Source organism: Serinus canaria, chromosome 1, assembly GCF_022539315.1.
Source record: "Serinus canaria isolate serCan28SL12 chromosome 1, serCan2020, whole genome shotgun sequence".
Taxonomy (NCBI): Eukaryota; Metazoa; Chordata; class Aves; order Passeriformes; family Fringillidae; genus Serinus; species Serinus canaria.
The window spans coordinates 46,141,000-46,161,884 of record NC_066313.1 but is presented as its reverse complement, the minus strand read 5'-3'; the positions used below and the strand labels follow the sequence as shown (position 1 = coordinate 46,161,884).

At 39.7% G+C, this 20,885-nt stretch overlaps 2 protein-coding genes across 2 annotated transcripts in view; one reads left to right on the top strand and one right to left on the bottom strand.

Annotated features, from left to right (window-relative positions):
• PAN3 (poly(A) specific ribonuclease subunit PAN3) overlaps window positions 1–20,885 on the bottom strand; it is a 550,273-nt gene that overhangs the window by 384,936 nt on the left and 144,452 nt on the right. The gene's annotated exons all lie outside the window — the stretch shown is intronic.
• FLT1 (fms related receptor tyrosine kinase 1) overlaps window positions 1–20,885 on the top strand; it is a 107,734-nt gene that overhangs the window by 24,781 nt on the left and 62,068 nt on the right. The window contains exons 4-10 of the mRNA XM_009102854.4: window positions 404–528; window positions 6,112–6,274; window positions 6,362–6,498; window positions 8,023–8,197; window positions 10,139–10,256; window positions 12,180–12,349; window positions 12,755–12,914. Of these exons, the coding sequence (XP_009101102.2) occupies window positions 404–528; window positions 6,112–6,274; window positions 6,362–6,498; window positions 8,023–8,197; window positions 10,139–10,256; window positions 12,180–12,349; window positions 12,755–12,914 (1,048 nt within the window). The remainder of the gene's footprint in view (window positions 1–403; window positions 529–6,111; window positions 6,275–6,361; window positions 6,499–8,022; window positions 8,198–10,138; window positions 10,257–12,179; window positions 12,350–12,754; window positions 12,915–20,885) is intronic.

Genomic DNA, 20,885 nt, shown 5'->3' with positions numbered 1-20,885 from the left:
TGTGCTTTATAGGGGGTTCCTGATAAGTGAATTTCAGCTCACTTCCCATATATTTACTTTTCCTGGTGATAAAAAGATACAAATGCAATGAAATAGGAGGCACATATCTCAGCAGTAGAGGTGTTGCTGTAATGGAAAAAAGGGACTTCAACTGTCCTGAAATTTAAAGAAGTCTTCAAAGAACTGATACTCTTATTGGATGATACATATACCTTCAAATACTTAATAATAGTTTGATGAACATGTTTAGACAAAAGTAAACAGAAGATTCATTTCAGGACTTTGTTCAGCTTTCATTATAGACAGGGCTAGTCTGTTTTTTTGAGTCTGTATGCAGTGTTACAATTCCCATGCACTATCTTAAGATTTCACATATTAACCTTTATTTTTTCTTCTTTTGCAGATACAAGCAATCCATTTGTAGAGATGCACAGTGATATACCTAAAATAATAAACATGGCTGTAGGAAGAGAAATGATCATTCCCTGCAGAGTCACAGATCCAAACATTGCTGTTATTTTAAAAAAGGTACCTCTATCCAAGCATGCTCTGAAAGTGTTACTTTGGATGATGTTTCTGTTTGTTTGTTTACAGCTATTGTAATGCTTTTGAAATATTTTGACAATTTAATATTTCTTATGCAATATTTCTGGGTGTCAGTGTGTTCAGAAATATTTCAACACCTGGAGGCTTCATTTTTAGTTGCGCAGAAGGACTTCATCAAATCTCCTAAAAGTGTGGAAATTTTCTGAAGAAACTTAAACTTTTCATACTGCTTTATTAAATCCTCACTGGCAAAGGTTTCTTAAGCCCAGGAAGGAATTTCTTGTTAGGAGAAGAGATTTCCTCCCACCTCTTCCCCTGCCCTTCCTCCCTTTTCCTCTTCTGTCCTCTGGAACAGCCGGTGAGTCCCTGGGGACTTGCTGTGGCTGTACAAGGATCTTTGCAAGCCTTTGCCCTACCTCACTCCCACCAGAGACTTTGCTGCTTCCTTTTACATGTGAGGACACTTAGACAAGGGATGGCTTTTCTTTGTGGGGAAGCTTTGCAGAGAAGCTGCAACATTTGATGTGGTAGGGCTAGTTTTAGAGAAAAAAAAAAAGATATTTCCATGTTTTGGGAAAATATTTGTCTCCTAGGTGCCTTAAGAGTTACATGAACAGCTAACTGAACCATATTGTATGCAGTAAAGTACCTGGTATCAAGGCAGAGAATGGGGCATTTTTTCAAAGTTACCTCTTTTTTTTTTCTGAAAAATTAGGTGGAGGTTTAATTATTTATTTCTAAATAAAGGGAGCTATGCACATAGTGGCAATGAAAGTTCATCACTGTTAGACAGAAAGGAGGTTTGTCTCTTTATGGACGAACATGCATGCAATTGCCAAACAATACCACTGTAAGATGCTTATCTAGTGCTACATAAGTCTTTGATTATTCTTTGTAGAACTTTACACCAATCATAAATTTTATCAATTCTTTCAAGTGCTGCTTTACTAACATAGATGCTGATTTTGCTGCTTGGTTTTCACCTGTGAAATCCCATGAAAGAGAACAAAATGCAAAGAAAATAAAGTGATCTGACTGAGGACGTTACCCTATGTGTGTAGGTACACACACACTCAGTTCTCTTGCAAGAAGATGCACAAAGTTGTGTGGCAATAGAATCAAAAGCAAGTGAGACTTAGAATTCCATAGAAAGGGTGTTGTAAAGTGGGAATTTATTTAGCACTGTACTGTTACATCTGAAATCTCAGCATATTAGATTTCTAGCTGAGAAAATTCCTGTCAGATTTCTCTAATTAAACAATATAAAAAAAAATTCTCCTTATTTGTAGAAGATTGAAACATAGCTGCTCTTTTTTTTTTTTTATATCAACTTGACTTTAGCTTGGGCTTGTAGCATAAGGCACAGCATTACACCATCAAAACCAGATGTAATACTCTGAGAAGGAGAAAGAGGAGGTAGAGCCAAGCCTTGAAAGAAAGGATTGGTTGCTTACATGTTTTGCATTCCAGGAAAAAGAAATGTGTTCCCTAATTAATCCTAGAATTTCCTGAAGCATGTAAGCTGCAAGGCATTACATCATATCTTACTTTATTTATCTTCTGTAACACCCTTATATGAAGATTCCAGCACGGTTTTACTCACAGAGCAATTAAGAGTTGTGTTAAATGCATTCCACAGCTGCAGGCATATTACTCCTGGAGAAATGGCAAGAGCTATTTTGTGTTTTTCATCAGTGATAAAGGAAGAATTTGGTGTCCTCATAAAGCAGTCCTCTGGAACTGGAAAGAAAATACCAGCTTTAGTGTCATTAGGTTCTGCCTTCTATATTGCCAGGAAGTAAAAATACAAAATATTTTTTATAATCTCTCTCTTCTGGAAGGAATCTCTACAGTTGCATGAGCACTGCCTCCAGCGTTTGTTTCTTTGCAGTGCTACTTCTTAGTTTTAGTGGACCAATGTGGGAAAGGTTTATTATCCATCTTCAAAACTACAAACAATTTTTTTACTCAAACTTCATCTTTACCTTAGTCAACCTTTTCAGATATTGTGTTGCTTTCATTTTCAGGCTGAACATCTGTGCAGACTGTATTTTACAGCATCGTAATCACATACAGCATAGGAGAGGGGTCTTCAAAAATCAAGGAGCTATAAAGCATGGACTGGGAAATGGGGAGGAAGCTTTTAATTCCTATTTCAATTTCAACCTTTATCTGCAGCAGTCAATGACCTTTTCCTGATCATATGAAGAATCGTGAAATCAATTAATAGTTTTGATCTAATGCTTAACAGTTAGATATTCAGAGCCTCTGAAACCATCATTCCTATCAACATGATTCTGGCAGCCTCATTCAGGATCCATAAAATAAGATAAACCTTATTGCAAGTATCTGTGCACTTCTCTTCATTTGTTCTTATCTTGATAAATGGAGATCACCATTGATACAATCACCTTTTGATGCAATGATTTAATCCATCTGTTTACCAAGAATCCTTTTGGATTCTCCATCATAAAAACAATGACATTCATAAGAATCGAAGTAAATGAGCTTCAGTACAAGGAATAAAAGGTGGAAAAAAACCCGAGGGATGCCGTGAATCACATATGCAGACAATCTGAATTCTTAATATTGCCACCTCATGCTTCCCAAATTGGTGGAAGGGGAAACATGAAAGAAAAGCCAAACATTCGAGAAGCTAATGTACATTTTAATTAAACTTTTGGTTGTCTCTTTCCGATACAATCTGCCTTTGGAGATGTGGGGAACCACAGCTTGACTATAACTCTTGACCATATGTACACACACAGTACGTGGCTGTGCTGTGTTAATGACACCAGGTACCAAAAACATTCAGCAAGATTGAGCAAAGACGGGGGCACAGCCTATACCAAAAATAGTTGCATTTGAAACAAAGTACAAAGAAGGTAAAAGGCCAAGAATGCACTGGGAGCCACAGTGACAGGGTTCACACAGATTAGTATGTAGACAATAAATTCCATGTTTACTGCAGCCGTCGCAACAAGCTGATTCTTTGAATGCCTCTGACTCACTGTTGGTTCCCATCTGAAAGCTATTATTGTGGCTGAATTTATCTTTTGCTGCTTCAGTGGAAGTCTCACTGTTACAGCACAGTGTTTCTTCATGTATTTTCTGTCTCTCTCTGTGATGACCAAGTGGCCAAGGTTTTTGACAAGGCCTTGAACTGCACTGGCCATGCTCTGCATAGGGGCAGGACCAGATGACCTCTGGAGGTCCCTTCCAACCTAAATTATTGTGTTATTCTTGGATCCTCTGTCTTGTACCATCCATGCAGTGATCAGCGTGGTGATGACGATACCATGTTTCTAGTTGGTGGTCTGGAAGCTGGTTTAGGGCAGAGCAGGACGGCTGTGGTTCTCTGAGGGTGGGGAACAGGTAATCTGAGTCAGTGGGGTTGGCAGAGAGCAGCATGGAGAATAGCTGGGTAAGAAGCTGAAGCAAGCAGGGAGAGAGGGCAGAGCTGTGAAGGGCTGTAGGCTGAGCACCCAGCCTACATCCATCTTCTCATATGAGACAAAGTCCTGCTATTTCCACCCTCCAAAAGGAACTTGTTACAACATCTTGGGTTTTTCCCCTTCAACAGATTTGGTCAGAGACAAGCTATGTCACAGTGGTCTTTTGCTAGTCAGAGACTTCTGTTTTCTGAAGCTTTCTTTCGTGTAACTTAGTACTGTGTTATGCTTTCACAGGTGGCTGGTGTAACTTCTAAGTCTCAGAGATGGAAAAAAATTATACAAAAAGATGTGGCTCTAGTGGTTTTGAGAAGTGTGAGATGAGTAAACTGTACAGGCAAAGATTTGCCTCCAGGATAAGTAAGCCTAGTGGATATCCAGACAACTCACAAAATTACAAGTTGCAAAATAGAACTCTTCTGGGTGTTTTGGTTACTTTTGTATTCCTGGAGTAAGGCTAATACAAAGTCAGTAATACATCAATTAAGTAATGAATGCGCAGTGAATGCATTCAGTGGGAAATACTAGTCTAGGAAGGTTCTCACCCTCTGGCTTCACTTTCTTCACATAAACCTGTAGAGAAATATGCTCAGAAATAGTTTGCTTTTCACCAAAGCAGGAAGAGGATAAATCCAATCGAAGCTCATGAAAACATAACTATTAACTAGTTACACCAAAGCTGAAAATGTGTTTTGTTTAGAACAAGAATGGCAACAGAGCTTGTAGGGACCAAGATATTGCTGAATGGTAGCCAGCAGACTGTAACCTAATGGGCTTTACTTGTGTGTGTGCTACACACACTTCCCTGTGATTTGCATGCTTATTATAGCATCTTATCAGCTGTTGTAAAGATAAGGAATTCTACCACGTCATTTTGTGCTCTGTATTTATTGCTCATTTGATTCATCATGAACTTAGTTGTTTTGGAGGAAGTGGCATGAGATGAGTGAGTTGATCTCGAGGGTGTCTTTCTGCACAGGCTGAGCAGGCAGCATCGAAGGTGCCACGTTGTAGGGAGAAGCTGTACCTCATGGGAAGGAGACAGACTTCTTTTGTGCTTCCCCCAGGCTCTGACAGCCACCCTTGATGGCTTTGCTTGTAGGAAGGAAAGGGCTGTCCAGCCCATAAGTCCTCTGCTCAAATAAAGGGGAAGAAAGAGATGAAGAGACACAGTGAGACTGGTGCACAGTGGGAAGTGATGGGCTGCAAAGTGCTTAGTTGATCCAGGGATATTTCCTTATGACCATAATTCATTTAAACTCTGCTCTGTGCCATCTTTAAAAATATCTTATTTTTACCATTAAAACAGGCATTATCAAAGTAGAGTAATATCCAGGCTTTGTACTCATGTCTGATCCCTGTGCTCTCCAAATGGTGGCATTTATTCCATCAATAAGGTATAACAAAATAGCATGATCTGAAAATGAGAGGTTTTGTCTGAGATTCAATGACTTTTGAATCTAGACTATGCTAGGTTTTTCTTCTTCAGGTTTTTCTTGATACCTAACTAAAACGGGGCTTAAAATACAAAGGATCATAATGTAAAAGAAAATTTGTACTGCTGACAAAGTGAATGTTTGATCCCACATGGCAATAATTTTTTTGTTTGTTTTTTGAGTCTTTTAGGCAAAATAAATATGACATGCATGGATTGAATCCTGGCAGGAATTTCTTAAAGCCACAAAATGACAGCAAATTAAGCCCATTTATCATCTCCATTGAAAAGTGTGTTTCTCTGTGTTGGAACCAGGATACTTAATTGCAAAGGTTCCTGGAGATGAGCACTTTAGCTGCCAACCAAGAGCCAACAGAATAGCAGCCCAACTGCTCAAACTAATGGTAGTGTCAATCCATTGTGTCATAAATTACATCCTGTTATAAATAATAAAATCCTGGAAACAAATGCAACATTGGCATTCTTCACTCAGGTTTTTCCTCTATTTTGTGATGAAAATGTGACTTGAAAAACCCACATTATTAAATGTCATCCATTTCACACTGATTGGCATTTTTTTGGGTGCTTTTTCCCCCATCCCTTTTTTACTAGGCGGCTTTGATTAGGGAGTAGACACGAGGATGAGCTGATTTTCTGATGTGTGTTTGGCACTTCCAGATTCCACGAGAAACCCTGATCCCTGATGGCAAGACAATAATCTGGGACAGCATGCAAGGCTTCAGAATACCTAAGGCAACCTACAAGTTCATCGGGCTCCTGAGCTGTGAGACAACCGTCGCTGGGCGCACGTACAGCACCAAGTACCTAACGCACAGGGAAAGTAGGTGGCATTCTCCACCCCCTGCCTCTCAGAGAGCACCCTGCTCTGCTGGCATCACTAATTGTTCTCCCTCTTTGCCACGTGCAGCCAACACCATTTTTGATGTTCAGTTAAGCACCCCACGCCTGGTCAAGCTGCTGAAGGGAGACAGCCTAGCAATTAACTGCACTGTCACTGCAGCCTGGAACACCAGAGTGCAGATGACATGGACTTACCCTGGAGAGGTGAGTGCTGTGGCTGGAAGGGAGAAACCAGAGGTTTCCCACAGATCATGCTGCATCTAGCATCCCGGGAGGAATTCTGCTTCGGAATGCCTGCCATTGTTTGCATTCCATCATTTTGACCCTTGCTGACATGTCTCTTAAGGTTTCTTTTTTTTTCCTTCTGATGCTTAATTTCATAAGTAAACATGTTTACACAATGTGCTCTGGTTATATTGCATAATCACGAGCAAACACTAGAATTGTTTCATCTCTAAGAGCTTCTTTTCAACCTGATGGAACAAGAGAAATTTATCACCCCGTCCCAGGCAGGGGCTCTCTCTTGTGACAAAAAAGTTTTCCGTGAGGCTCTTCTCAACACATTCATACCAAAGACTGGCATCTGATTTGAGCATGTTTGGAAAAGGTATTTTGATTTAGCTAGCCAAAATCTCATTTGTTAAGTGTCACACGAACAACCCTCTTGTTTTGACAACTACAGGAATCATCTTGAATGTGCTTCTCCACCCCCTACATTGGGAGAATCCTCACAAATATTTGTCACTTTCAGAATAACTGCCAGGGAGTCCATGTAAAACTGATAAGAAATTTGACATCAGCTTAAGGTTTACAACTCCCATTCCTTTCATGTCAGTTTGATTTATGCTGGTGATTCAAGTCAAGATCATTTATTATGTCACTCATTGTATCTAATCACAGGCTGAAATTATGATTGCATTATATAGGGAAGATTAATGCAATTGTTTATTACTTACTGTAGCCATTTTCCCTGGCATTTTTTCACCTCAGAAATAAACAACTTAGCAACAAGAAATGCTTCAAATATATTATACTGCTCATTGCTGCCCTACCAAGCCCTATCTGGGCACCACACTTGTGAAATTGTGCTTTGTTTTTATTTAGATGGTAACTGAAGGGTGCTCAGTGTTTATAAGACATCAACAATGTCCTGGGTTAAATAAACTTTGAGGCCAAATGCTGAGGGGGAGTTGCAGGAAATAACTCCTCAGAGTCACATTATCTTCAGTTCCACCCTGCTATTCCCTTGCCAAATCTAGTCCCTTTTCCGTCTGTAGCATTTCCAGAATTCTCTCCTCCTTGTGTTAATGTCCTTTTCTTCTGTGTGTCTGTTCCCTATGGCATTGAATCCAGGCACCAAACTATGTGCTGCTCTTCATATCATGGTTTCAGGGATTTTTAGGAGCAGTGCTGGACAATGGCAATGAGGAGCTGGGCATGTTAATATGACAGGCCCAAAAGGGAGGATCTTCCTTCCTTTGGAAAGGACTAATTTTGATGCCATGATACCTTGGATGAACACAGGATGAATTGCCCTATAAGGTTGCTTATATTTTTTATTGTTGACCATCCGGAAATGTTAAGCATCCTTTGCTTATCTGTGCTCTACAAAGGCATCTGGGAATTTTAAATTAAGTTACGGCGGCAGTACAGTAAAATAAAAATCTCAATACTCATGAAAACTGGTTTGATCCAGCTCTTTCTTGTTCATTTCTTTGGCTTTTATAGACAAGGAGAAGAGGTTTTGTAACGCAGCGCATTGACCAGAAGAATTCAGAGGCCAACATTTTTTACAGCATCCTCGTTGTGGACAGGGTGCGGGACATCGATAAAGGCCAGTACACCTGCCACGTGAAGAGTGGGCCTTCCATCAAGGCTGTCAACACAACAGTCATTGTTTATGGTAAGAGGTGCTGCACATTTGTGGAACACCAGTGCTCGTGTACCAAGGTCAGCTGTGTGATGGTTTTACCCTGTGACACAAGGTGGAAGCCATCATAGGCAGAAAAAGGGAAAAGAGAGAGGGAGGCACTCCAGGAGGGAAAATATGTGCCATTTCTTCCGTGACTGTTTAGTACAGTTGGCAATAGACCTGTTAATGTTCAATTTCATCACTTTTGTCTGCTAAATATTGTGATGGTGTTGTCCTCAGTCTAGGAGAGTTCTAGCAGATACAATCAGGCAAATTCTAGTTTGGGGGGAAAAAGAAGGTACAACCATAATTTAAATAGAAGAATCCCACTTCTGCTTCTATGGTACTTATGCATTTCTATGAAAAAATAAGCAATAAATACATACCCTAACTCTACATGGAGCTGGTAGCTGGTAGACCATTCAAAAGATGCAAATCATTAATATGGTTTTACAGCAGGACTCTTGATCAAGTTCCCTATGTTTTGTCTGGGCCTTCTGTGAAATCTGGAAATTTCTGATATTATTTCAAATGTATACAAATATGTATACCTTCAAATGTATACTTTTTTGCATCGGGTCTCTTTGGGAAGTGACCTTCTTTGGGACACCCTGTTACAATTAGAACTAGCCAGGTTCTTTGAAGCACCATTGGTTTTAAAGACCGTGGCTGGTGGGTGTCCTCTACAAGAGATGACTCAAGGTCAGAATATGGATTTATTACATATTTTCAGCAGTGTATCTTTCCTCTCTTATCTGGAAGTGTGGACTAAGCACTTTGTGTTGGTATTCTTAGAGAGAAATTTCAGCCCATTTTCTCTGTTTAAGTTCTGGAAAAAGGCACTGGGAACATAGGGTGAATCATGATAACCACTTACTTTATCTTAAACAGATAAACTGCATCTTTGAGAAACTGAGGTTTAGATTATAATTTAAATCAGAGAAGTTGGAGGTTAAAATTAGAGTCAGAGAAGCTGGGACTGTTGAAGTCAGCCTGCATTCACATAAGCAGCCCCATCTATAGGATTCCAATGTTAGAAAGGGACTGTATGAATAAAGGTTTGCAGAATCAGGGCTGTATCTTTATAACCTGACTTGTGTAATTAAACTACTAATTTGTCTTGTGCATATTATTTTCAATGTATGTGGTGTGATTAAATGTTGAGCTTGTTTAATGGATGTCCATCATCCTTATGCAGTTCATAATGTGAGTAAATATTGCACCCTAGATACCATCAAAAGGACACTCAAACATTTTTTATACATTGAATATTTTATTTTGCACATGTTGGCAGGGAAGAAAGAGATATTTTCCAATGTGTTGTATGAATTTTATGTTTTATTGCCTCTTGTAAAAGCCATCAACTTGGCAGAGAGCTGGAGATAGGGGGCAGAGCAAATGGATAAGAACAAATTCCAGCAGGTTGTTATTATTCCAGTGTAGTGACAAAGATTTGGTGTCTTGATAAAACAGCTGTTCACCAATGATACAGAAAGTTTCTGCCTTTTCCTTTGCTATTTCTCTGAAGGTCCCTTAAATCCTCTCTGGAAAAATATTTTCTTTTGAAACATTCATTGATCCTTGGCCTGCACGAGTGGAAAGGTCATCTGATCATCCTCAATTCAGTCTCCCACATACTACAGACCACTTAATATCTTGTGCCTTTTTTTCTGGCTGGAACAATGTGAATTTGGCTGAGTGTATCTTCTCCAAGCAGATTCATGCCCTGGGAACTGCCTCTCAGTTTCTTGTATATTTATGGTATTTCTTTATAGATCTCTAGGAGATTAGGCTCTATTCTTGCTGTTAACATGTGGAAGCATCAAAATGACTAAAGATAATTTTTATTTGGGGTCACATTTCCTTTAGTAGAGCTGCTCATTTTGCAGGGTGAAAATCAGTAATACAAAGCACTTTTTTATTTTGTTTAAGATAAAATGTTCATTAATTTGAAACGCCGAAGAAAAACTGCGCTGGAGGCTGTAGCTGGAAGAAAATCCTATCGTTTGTCTGTGAAAGTGAAGGCATTTCCCTCTCCAGAGGTTATATGGTAGGACAACAATTACTTCCATGTATTCATCCTGGACCGCTTTTTATTATAGAGTTGGGGAGGATTTTTTTTAAGTTTTGGAGCTGCCTGGGGTTATGAGAACATTACTTTCATTTCACAAGTACAAGAAAGGAGATATGGAAAGTTTAAAGCTGAGATCCTTAAATAGGTTGGATATGTCTCCTCTTGAAATCAGTGGATGCTTTACAGGCTAGATATCTCGACCAGCTTTGGCTGCAGTGTTGCATCCAGTTTTACTCAGATATTTCATATAGATACGAAACTTGAACTTGTTTTTCAGACAGTAAGAGAACGAAAAGTTGGTTTCATTAAAAAAAAATATTGACTTGAGTCATACAGGCATGCACTATTGCAAAAAAATGGAAGTTGGTACTATTAGTGATCTGCAGGCCGTAGACCTACTGCAGCACAGCATTCACTGGGTCATTAATTTTGTTTAGTGTAAATTGTGTTAAGAAATTTTTGGAATACTTTTTTTTATTAATCCAATCCACTTTCATGTGCAACAATGTTATCTATTCATGATCTCAAGGATTTTCTTTTGTTTAAATGATTTAAAGCACCAGTAGCTCTGGCTCAATTGATTGCACTTTAACAAAGGATCTATGACAAGACTGATTAAGAACACAAACTATACATACATGAATAGTGGGAGTACTTGTTACAGCTAAGAATTAATTTTGCTCCAAAAGTGTTGTCTTGTTTTAATAAACCTTTACACTTATGGCTTTATGTGGAAAACTGAGGGGTGAGGGTGACACTGATGCCAGCCATTTATACATAATTTTCTGTTTTTCCAGTGTTTGGGTTTATTGACTACCCATGTAGATCCAAAGCTTCTGCATGAAAAAAATCTCCAAACATTGTGACAAATTTTAATATTTTTTTAAATTTAAAATTGAGGTTGGTCAAACATTGGAATAAATAGTCCAGAGTGGTGGTGGAGTATGCATTCTTGGAGGTACACAAAACCATTCTGAAAATGGTGTTGGCCAATCTTCTGACCTTGCTTTGTACAGGACATTAGACTAAATTACTTCCAAAGGCTTTTTCAGCTGCAACTATTTTGTGATTCTGTAAAATACTCATAGAGTGAAATGCCTAAATCCATAAGTCCTTTGACCAAATTTTAGTACTTGCCTAATACCAGTAAGAGTTTTTTCTAACAACTTACTAAAATCTGTGAATCGTTTAGATCAAATCCATCATTATAATGATTATGTGTTGCACCCTTCTACTAACATCATGTTAACCTTCTTGTAGCTTGTAAAAATGTGCTTTACACTACTAAACTGTAGTTTAGATTTCGAAGAAAAATATTTTGCTTCAGGAGTCTGTGTGTGAGCACCAGTTAGTACTTTCTACATTGATTTTCTGTTATCTTTAAAAACATTCACTTGATAGCAGGATATCTGATTCTTATGTTCTTATCTAATCTACTTACTCTTCCTCTTCCTAAAATCACAGCTGTTCTTGGAGTACTGTAATACTTTGTCCCAGGATGTATTCTGAGGTCATAGAGAAATGGCCAGTGCAAGATGATGCAACCTTTATTTCTGACACCAACCCTTAGCCAAAATGGTTGTTTTTTAGACTAAATGGCAGTCACAACCATGGACAACTGGGATCTTCAGAGATAGAGGTGCAATTTTCAGCAGCTCTCAGATACCATAGAGCCCCAAGAGTCAGATTATTATAAATTTTAAAATATAGAATAGTATTCTCTAAAGTGGTTTACAAATATCAGCAATCTTATTTGAAAGGAAAGGAAAAGCCTGTGATAAACAGAATCTCACACTGGAAATCCAATCCCTCCCTAAAGATTGAGGGATATGATGTAACATGGGTGGCTTAAGCAGAAATATTTTTCAGAATTTTGATTTCTGGAATTCCATGAAACAGGTTAAAAGATGGGCTACCTGCTGCTGAGAAATGTGCCCGGTACGTGGTTAAAGACTATTCGTTAGTCATCAAGGATGTTGCTGAGGAGGATGCTGGAAACTACACCATAATACTGAGCATTCCACAGTGGAACTTGTCAAAGAATCTTACAGTCACTCTTACTGTAAATGGTAAGTTTGCAACATGTTCTCGTGCTTCTCCTGAACATGTACGTGCTCAGTTTTCTCTGAGCTGGATTGCCACCAAGCTTGCACACATCAGGGCATTGTGGATTTTCTTACTGACTTCATGGACCCAAACTCAAGCTTCAAATGCAGGGTGAAAGACCCATCTTTGAACCAGAAGATGGATGCTGGTTTTCATTAGAAGTGTTTCTGTCCTCTGCAGCCACATATTTGCTCCTGATGATTTAAATGTGTTACTAACCACTTGTCTGACTTAGGACTGTTGTTTTCCTTTGTACTCCTGGGGACTTTTCTTGTTACTCACACTGCAAGAATGTAGTATTTTTATAATCATGCAATACGTTGGAATTAAGCTGGTTTTAATAGCTTTCCAATTTTTACCCTTTCCAGTGAAACCACAGATATATGAAAAGGCCGTGTCATCATTCCATGATCCCAATCTGCATTTACTAGGCAGCAAACAAGTGCTGACATGCACTGTATATGGTATTCCTCCACCTAAAATTACATGGATGTGGTATCCCTGTAAACAAAACCATTCTAAAACAAGGTAGGACAACATCTTTACTTTTATTTAATATGCCTTCTTTTACTACTACACCTAATTTTTTTTTTTTTGCAAGAGTAAAGCTTGCTGTAAACATTGCTTAGTTAATAAAAATTGTCTACTTTTTATCGATATATTTTTTTGGTGGACATGTAGTCACAATGCAACTTTTTCTCCATCATTATTTGAAAATGGAGGCCAGAGTGGTTATTTGGTATTGCTGTTTGGGTTTATTTACAGTTCACTGCTATTCATGCATGCAGTACTATTCCAGAAGTGATAATTGCTTCTGCATTTTCATGAGAGAAGACAATGTCTTGCAAAGTTCACATGCTTTCACATGGAGCTCTCCACACACTGTGACTCCTATGTGTGGTTTCTTTTGAAATCAACAGAAAATATCATAAAAATTTCTTCCATTGTGAAGGTCAGATCTGTCCTGTGATATGTTTATTCACAGATTCAGTTCAGCAAGCTAAATGTGCCACCATTCTCCAGATGATATTTAAAAAGGGTAAAGAATAAATGGCATCATGCGAACTTACTTGACGCTGAGACGTTGATGTGGTGCTCAACTAATCCTCTTTTTACATTTTAGTTTTCTTTTGAACTCAGTTTCTTATGATTAGGAGTTTGTGTTGACTCACTTATCCACAGCTCTTACTGCATCATGAAATCTGACACAAACTTAATGATTAACACTCAACCTCCACAACAGCATCATCATTAAGTTGCTATTGGCGGGGTCAAACAGGCAAGGTACTTGGATCACAGCCCATTGAAGATATTTAAAAACCTGACAAGTTTAAGACACAACATTTTCTCAGTTTCAGTTGAAGAATAATCACATTCCACGAGATTCCACTTTTTTAACAATTTCATAGAACTGGGCAATATTTAGCACCAGGCAAATATATAAGTACGTGCTGAACTGCAAGGGTACAAGACACATCCCTCAAGTAAGCAGGACATCTCAATACTGAGGGTCTCTATACTAAACATCTCAAACCATGGGTACTTGTAGGTGCTTTGATATCAGTGAGAGAGTGGTCAGCACTTCCCCGAAGCAGAAGTTATTTTTCCCGCTGTGTCCTTGGGATTACGCTAATGACAGTCTTTCTGTGCCCTTCTCACCAAGAGGTGGCACTAGCAATCTCTCCTCTTGCTGGAATAGGTATTACCTGAAGTTCTCCATTTCAAGGACAGGTGAGAGCTGCATTTCCTCTGTCTGGTATGCTACCATACAGGGACAAGTTGCGAAACTTATTTTTGCTAATAGATAGAAGAGAAGAGAAATCACACCATCTTTTAATTAGAGAAACCTCGAGAAAATCATACATGAAAGTTTTCAGTCTTTTCATTTCTTTCAAGAGTTTATGCAGCTATGAATAGTCAGGAATGAAATCCAGTGCAGGGCTGAAGAAACAGTTGGTTCTTCCTTGGGAGTCGAGGCGGTGTTTATCTGTCGCCAGATATTTCCTTCTGTTAGCAAGCACAGGTCTGCACTCCAGCACAGGACAGCGAATCTTCAGAAAGAGAAATTGACATTTGCATTCAGGTGTTCAGTAAAGTGCTGAACTGTAGACTCCATTAAATGCTAATTAGGAGTGTGTTTGAGCAGGTGATCAAAGGAGTAATAATTTGAATCAGCTATTGGCTCTGTTACAATGTTGTTTCCAGATTGGCTTCCAAATTGCCTTCATAATTGTTCTGTGATGATTCCCTTTAACCCTCTCCGCTTCCTTGTCCTTTAAATATTCATTGAAGAAGTAGCCTGGAAAGCACCATTTTTAATGCTTTGCCTAAAAAGAGTGGGATGATTCCCTCTGAATAATATGACAATTAACTATTGCAGAAAGGCAGAAATGCCTGAGTAATTACATTTTGTCTCCTGCTCCAGGAAGGGAGCAGAGTGGAGTACTTCAGCTGGCACACCTTGCTCAGGCTGGTGTCTGTGCAGGTTCAGGTGTTCTCTGTGAAGAACTGGAATACCCTTTAATCCCGCCTATTTCATTATACTTCCCTCTTGGTGTGATGGGAGGTTTGCCTAAACCACAGATTTAATGTATGTGTATCTTGTGCAGGAGATAAGAAACATATCTTGTTCTGCCATTACAGCACTTTTTTACATTTATCTGCTCAACATCAGGTTTCCAATACTAAAATGTTGTGGTCAGGCAGTGCTTGTTTCTGTACACAGGTACTTTAAGCAATGAACCCCTACAGGTTACCCTTCAGTGTGAGGTAGGAGAGATTCTCAGGAAATTTCCAAGTCCCATGTCATAGGACAGAGTGTGCACTCTGGACAAAAAGATGCTGTTGCTATTTAGTAGCAGCTACTAGGTTGTGTGGATACTTCTTTCACTTTATTTCCCAAGCAGTATTTCCGTTACGAAAATCTAAAAGTACGTCAATGAATTTCATTGCTTTTAAATGCAGATATAGTTCAATGCTTTCTGATTCATGCAGTCAATTTGCATAACTCTTCTCTCTGCTTCACTCAGGCCAGTAACAGGACACTGGCCAAATTAAATAATTTCCATATTTTACTTGCAGCAAATAATAAAAAAAAGTGGTAAAATTGCTCAACAAATGTGAATTTTTGAAATGTGGAAAGGCCAACATCATTAAAACTTCCCTGGTTTTTGTTCTGTGTTACAATTACTTTGCTTAAACTAACTCTTGCCATTAACCAAACTTTTTAGCTAGCTAACTAGATATGTAGGTGGAAAGATTCTCTTCTGATGTTCACCCAAACAAGGAAACATAGAAGAGTCAAGGAAATCTGTCTGGGGCAAAAAAGCAATATTCTGGGGTTTTTTAAGCTTATGTAGAGCTATTAAATTTAGAGATGTCAGCCAAAAGACAGTAGAAGACACAATGCAAAATAATATGAAAAGTCATTAAAAAATAAATTGGTCTGTCCTAAATGACTGAGAAACTGCTTTTCCAGGGGTATCTTACTGCAGCATATGCTGCTGCTCTGTAGCAGACACATTTCCAGGCTGGGCAGCCCCCAGGTGTTCAGTGGATATGGAAGAGCACAGCCCTGTGGACACTTGTCCTGAAGTGCCCAGCAGCCTTCTTAGCCTCTTTTTTACCCCTCTGGAGCCATCCTATCCATCCTGAATTTGTCTCAGGCTGGGTTGTCAGCAGAGGTGTATGGAGGCAGACAGCAGCAGGGCTTGCTGAGGGTCTCCAGAGCCAGGCAGGCTGGGATCCACCCAAAACAGATCAGTTCTGAGCCTGCAGAACAAGCGTCTGCATGCTGGGAACGTGCTTGATGGTAATGGTTTTTGACCTGAACCTCTTCAGTAGATTTTGTTTATCTTAAACTGACCTGGCAGAAATTGCCAAGAAAGGCATGTGGGATGCTGCTATTGCTCACTGGAAGCACTGGCTCTCCCAGCAGCTGTGCAGTATTGTTTGGGCCCAGTTTCTCTCTGAACATTTCTATGTGGGCAGCTCAAGAGAGATCTCCAACCTCTGCCCAAGATTTGACTGCTTGGCCCTTCAGAAACAGCAGACAGCTGCAACGCTGAAATTTTACCACGGGTGTTTGTTTCAACTGTCCCATCACCTTGCTGCCTCCCTCCTCTTGAGCTATCAGTTTTGTTTAGCCTCAGACTGAATGTTACATTATTATTTTACAACCCTGCCAACCCATCAATCTGTAGTTTTTTGGCTTTTGGTTTTGGGTTTTTTTTTTCTTTTTTTCCTGTGTGTTTGCTTGAGAGAAATGTAACAGCATTATGGAGTTGCTTACAAAAACAAAGTAGCTGGGGAAACTGGTACATGATTCTCTGCTCTCCTGACAACACTGTCAAGATATGAACTCTACTTGGTGATAAAACCAAAACTCTGCTTGGTGGGGTTGGAGATGGAGGGCAGAATACATGAAGCATCTGGGAGGAAAAAAGCTTGAAGTGTTCCTTGAAACTTCAGCAGAGATACAGAAGACTGAGACTATCATACTGACAGTGCATGGCCAGATCCCAGCAGCTTCAGTGGAAGAGGAGGCAGGCCATGTGTGCATAGCAGTCTAATTGCATTTCTGCATTGCTTATGTCAGGGTATTAATAAGGGATTGAAAGGCAGAGTCATTGGGATGTGCTTGGATAGATGATCTGGGGAAGCCAGATTTGGGACATCAGTGAGGTATGTAAAATGAACGAGTAAAGAACAAATGTTAATTGCACTAAATTAGGAATGTACTGAACCACCCAAATTTAATTGTTGGATGTCTGCAAACATTGATGCCCCTGAGTTTGCCCACGGTGACTTGTTTCGTTCCCTGTGCCACCTTCTGTTTTCAGGAAGGGAAAGGCTGAGTCTTTGGAGCTGGTAGAAGTAGATCAGATGCCATTAACAAACAGGTAGTTCTAAAATGCCTTTGTTTAATTTGACATGTGGCTGAATCCTCAGCTTCACCTTCACACTGGCTGAGGATCTGGTGGCCTTTGTGCCTTCCACCCTGTGCTACAAGAAAATAATCTCTACTGCAATCTAGTAATGTAAAGGTGCTTATGGGTACACCAAAAATCCTACTGGCTATTCCTTTATTTTGGTGGGGTTGAGGAAACAGATTAGTGTAAATAAAAGTCAAACCCTGTGTTTTTTTACGTAACCTTAAAAAAATGCAGAGGAACTGTCACAGGTGTACATTGCAGCAGCATGGACTTTCAGGGAACTTGAAGCCAAAGGAAAAAGAGGAGTGAAACGACATCTCATCTGCTTCAGCCTAAATAAGGAATATGCTCAAGTATCTCATTCTGCACTTTCCCTGGGAGCCAAAAGCCAATGCTTGCTTGTGAACACATTCTTTCCTCTGAGTAGAGCTAAGTCCTTGTTTTCAGTCACTATTATGGAATTTATAATATTTTTTAATATTTTGTTTGTAAAATGCCATTTGAATCAGATCTGGCACATCAATATGTTTACATAAGCTTGACAAATACATACTTTATACTGAGTACAGTTTGCCCCAGTCTGTCCACAGGGTTACACATTGATTAATTTATTCTGCAAGTATAAATTACTTCATTATGGATCTTAGTTGAATCATGACCTTAAGCTTTCAAGTTTCAATACTGCTAGTTTCCAAATCACTTCAATTTTTTAAAAAATTTAAACAAGAAGCATTGTATTATTTATTTTGTTGTTGATCAATCTTCAAACATAAGAGCTACAGCAGGATCCAGATGGTCAGGGATACTCTGCTTAGTACCATGCTTTTATTTTCACTTGCCTATGTTGGGTTTTTTTCACTTGCTCTTCCTTTTATTTTTTCCCAGTTTTTTTTTATTTATTTCTTGCTGCCTTCACAGGGTGGTCTCTTGGCTTTACTATGTGCAGTCTGACACCCAGCCTTAAGGAAAAACACTTGAGGGTCACGTAGATGGTGGGATGTTTCTGCTTGATCTTTTGCTCGGTGTGGCCCAGCCCATAGGAAGCAGAGTGTGTGACAGGCTGTTGGTGGGGACTGCACGACGTGAGCGAGGCCCCGCACGCCGGCAGCCTCCGAGCCAGTGGGGAGTCCCAGCCTGCAGCCAGCAGCCTGCTCCTGCACTAGCAGGGGCTCCTGGCCAAAGGAAGGCACCAGGTCAAGCTCTGTGTGTGCTCAGGAGTGATTATGAATGGAGTGCTATTACTGGATCGAGTACACCTTTTACAAAAATATACAAACTTTAGTTAGCATCCTCTTTCCTTTTATGTGTACGCCTTTCAAAAAGCCTTTGCAGAAGGCTTTGAACAGGCATGTGGGGTAGGATCGTGCTCAGAAAAAAATACTCAGTTAAAAAATAGAAAACAGAGGTTAAGAGGGAACAACCAGTTCTTGCAGCATAGGGAGGTGATCAGTGAAGTTTTTCAGGAGCTGGTGCTGGGGTCTGTACTTGTCAACACGTTCAGAAATAACCTGGGAAACGTGGCAGGGAGGTGACAGTGTTTGCTGATCATGACAAGTTGTTCAGATTTGTAGGGATGAGGGGCTGATTGCAATGAAATGCAGAACTCTATGAATCCAGGTATCTGAGTGAAAAAGAGGCAGGTGAAATTCACTGAGGATAAATGTGCATGATATTTATAGGGGGAAAAAAATCTTCTTTTCGTATGTAAAATACATGTTAAAAAGCTGTTGGCTGATCTTTACTACTACAAAGAGGGATCTGAGTGCTGTGATAGATGGGTTTGTGAAAGTGAACACCACCATGAGCACTCAAAGAGAAAATCAAATGTTAGGAATTTCCAGGAAAGAAAGAAAGACCACAGTACAGAACTCCATGATAACTCCACAAATCCATAAATTATCCATGTCCTTTATGCTATGAGCATTTCTGATCCTTTTATTTCAAAGGATGCAGCCAAACTGGGAGGTACACCAGGAATAGCATCAAAAAGGATCAAAGGAATTTCAGAGAATGAGACGAATGTGTGAAGGATGAGTGAGGAGGGAGATCAAGACTCTTGCAGACTGAAAAAGGAGCAACTTGGGAGCTACAGGATAGAGACTTACAGACTTGTGAAAGGTGCATGTCTGAGGATCAGTTGTGTATATCTTTTCCAATTCTAGAGGTAGGGGCCATTAGATGAAGACAGAAGGAGCAGAATTTGGAACTGGAAAAGGATTTAGCTCCTCATGTAGTGAATAGCAAAGCTGTGAATCTCCTTGCCAGAAGTCTTAGGGGGTTTGAAAACTTTCTACAGTCTTGGAAGAGAAGTGTAGAAAGAGTCTATATTGCGGGAAGTTCCTGACCCGATAATAATTGGTGACTGGGGGAGTATTAGAAGGAAATATCTGAAGTTAGTCCCACTCTTACTCATCCCCAACCATCTGCACATGGTCATTGTTGGGACAGGATATGGGGTAGATGGATCCTTGGTCTTACATCTATGCCTGTCAGTATTTTCTCTTCCTGTTTTCCCTCTAATCAACTCCCCTCTCTCCTTAAAAATGTTTCCCTCCATTCTTTCTCATCCTTTCCTTGTTTTCTGCCTGGACTTCAGTCCCCCCACTCCAGTCAGCCGAGAGTTGCTCCCAGACCCCAACTTGAAGAGAAGTTGAAAACAAATCATTGTGAAAAACACAACCTCAGTGGATCAACAGCTCCTCTGTCTCCTTTGCTAATCACTGGAAAATGGAAAGGGTGAGAGCTGTGCCTCCAGCTTGTCAGTATGAAGGACTGTGTAAATGGGCTACTGAAGAGTTACTCCTTTATAGAACCAAGAGGATCTAGATAGGAGAGAAAAGGAAAAAGGGGAAAATTGGCATTTTGAGAAGGAAGGAGCTGTGGATACATGGATCTTGGAATATTATAGACATAAGGTTGTGTCTAGGTGTTGAGTGAGCTATTAGTTGTGAGTTGTGCAAGGAAAATAATTTACCCTAGAAGGGTCTGAACAATATCTTGGACTTTATTTATAGGGAACATAAATTGGAAATAAAAAGAAACTGAGTGCAAGAGTGGACACTGGATGTAGAGGTTTTGTGACTTTCTCTTTAGGATTCTGACTGTTCAACCAAATTGCAAGATCCTCTTCCTTGCGGTACTACAGAGTCTCAAAATCAAACACTTTTTTTGCCCTGAAAGAAATTCTGGGTGCTTATGGAAATCTCATTGGATAATTCTATAGGTTCCAGCTGACATCCTGCTTCTCTGTGCAGGGCATGATTTTTGCTTTTGCACAGAGAAAGTGGAGGCTGAATCACAGTGGCTTCATGGGAGAGGAGAGTGAGCACAGTTTAGTAAAGGAGGGAAGAGAGTTGCATAACAAGGAAGGAAGGTAGGTTTGGCTGAGATATGATGGTATTCTGTGTCCATGAAGAATGCTAAGCAGTGTGAAGCAGAAAATTAAAGATCAAAAAGCAAAATAAGACAAGGTGAGAAAAATTCAGACAACATCAGTATGTGTGGGCACCTGAAAAATGCTGTCATGTTCCCTAGTGGCCAGAGCTTTCAAGTAATGGCAAAGAAG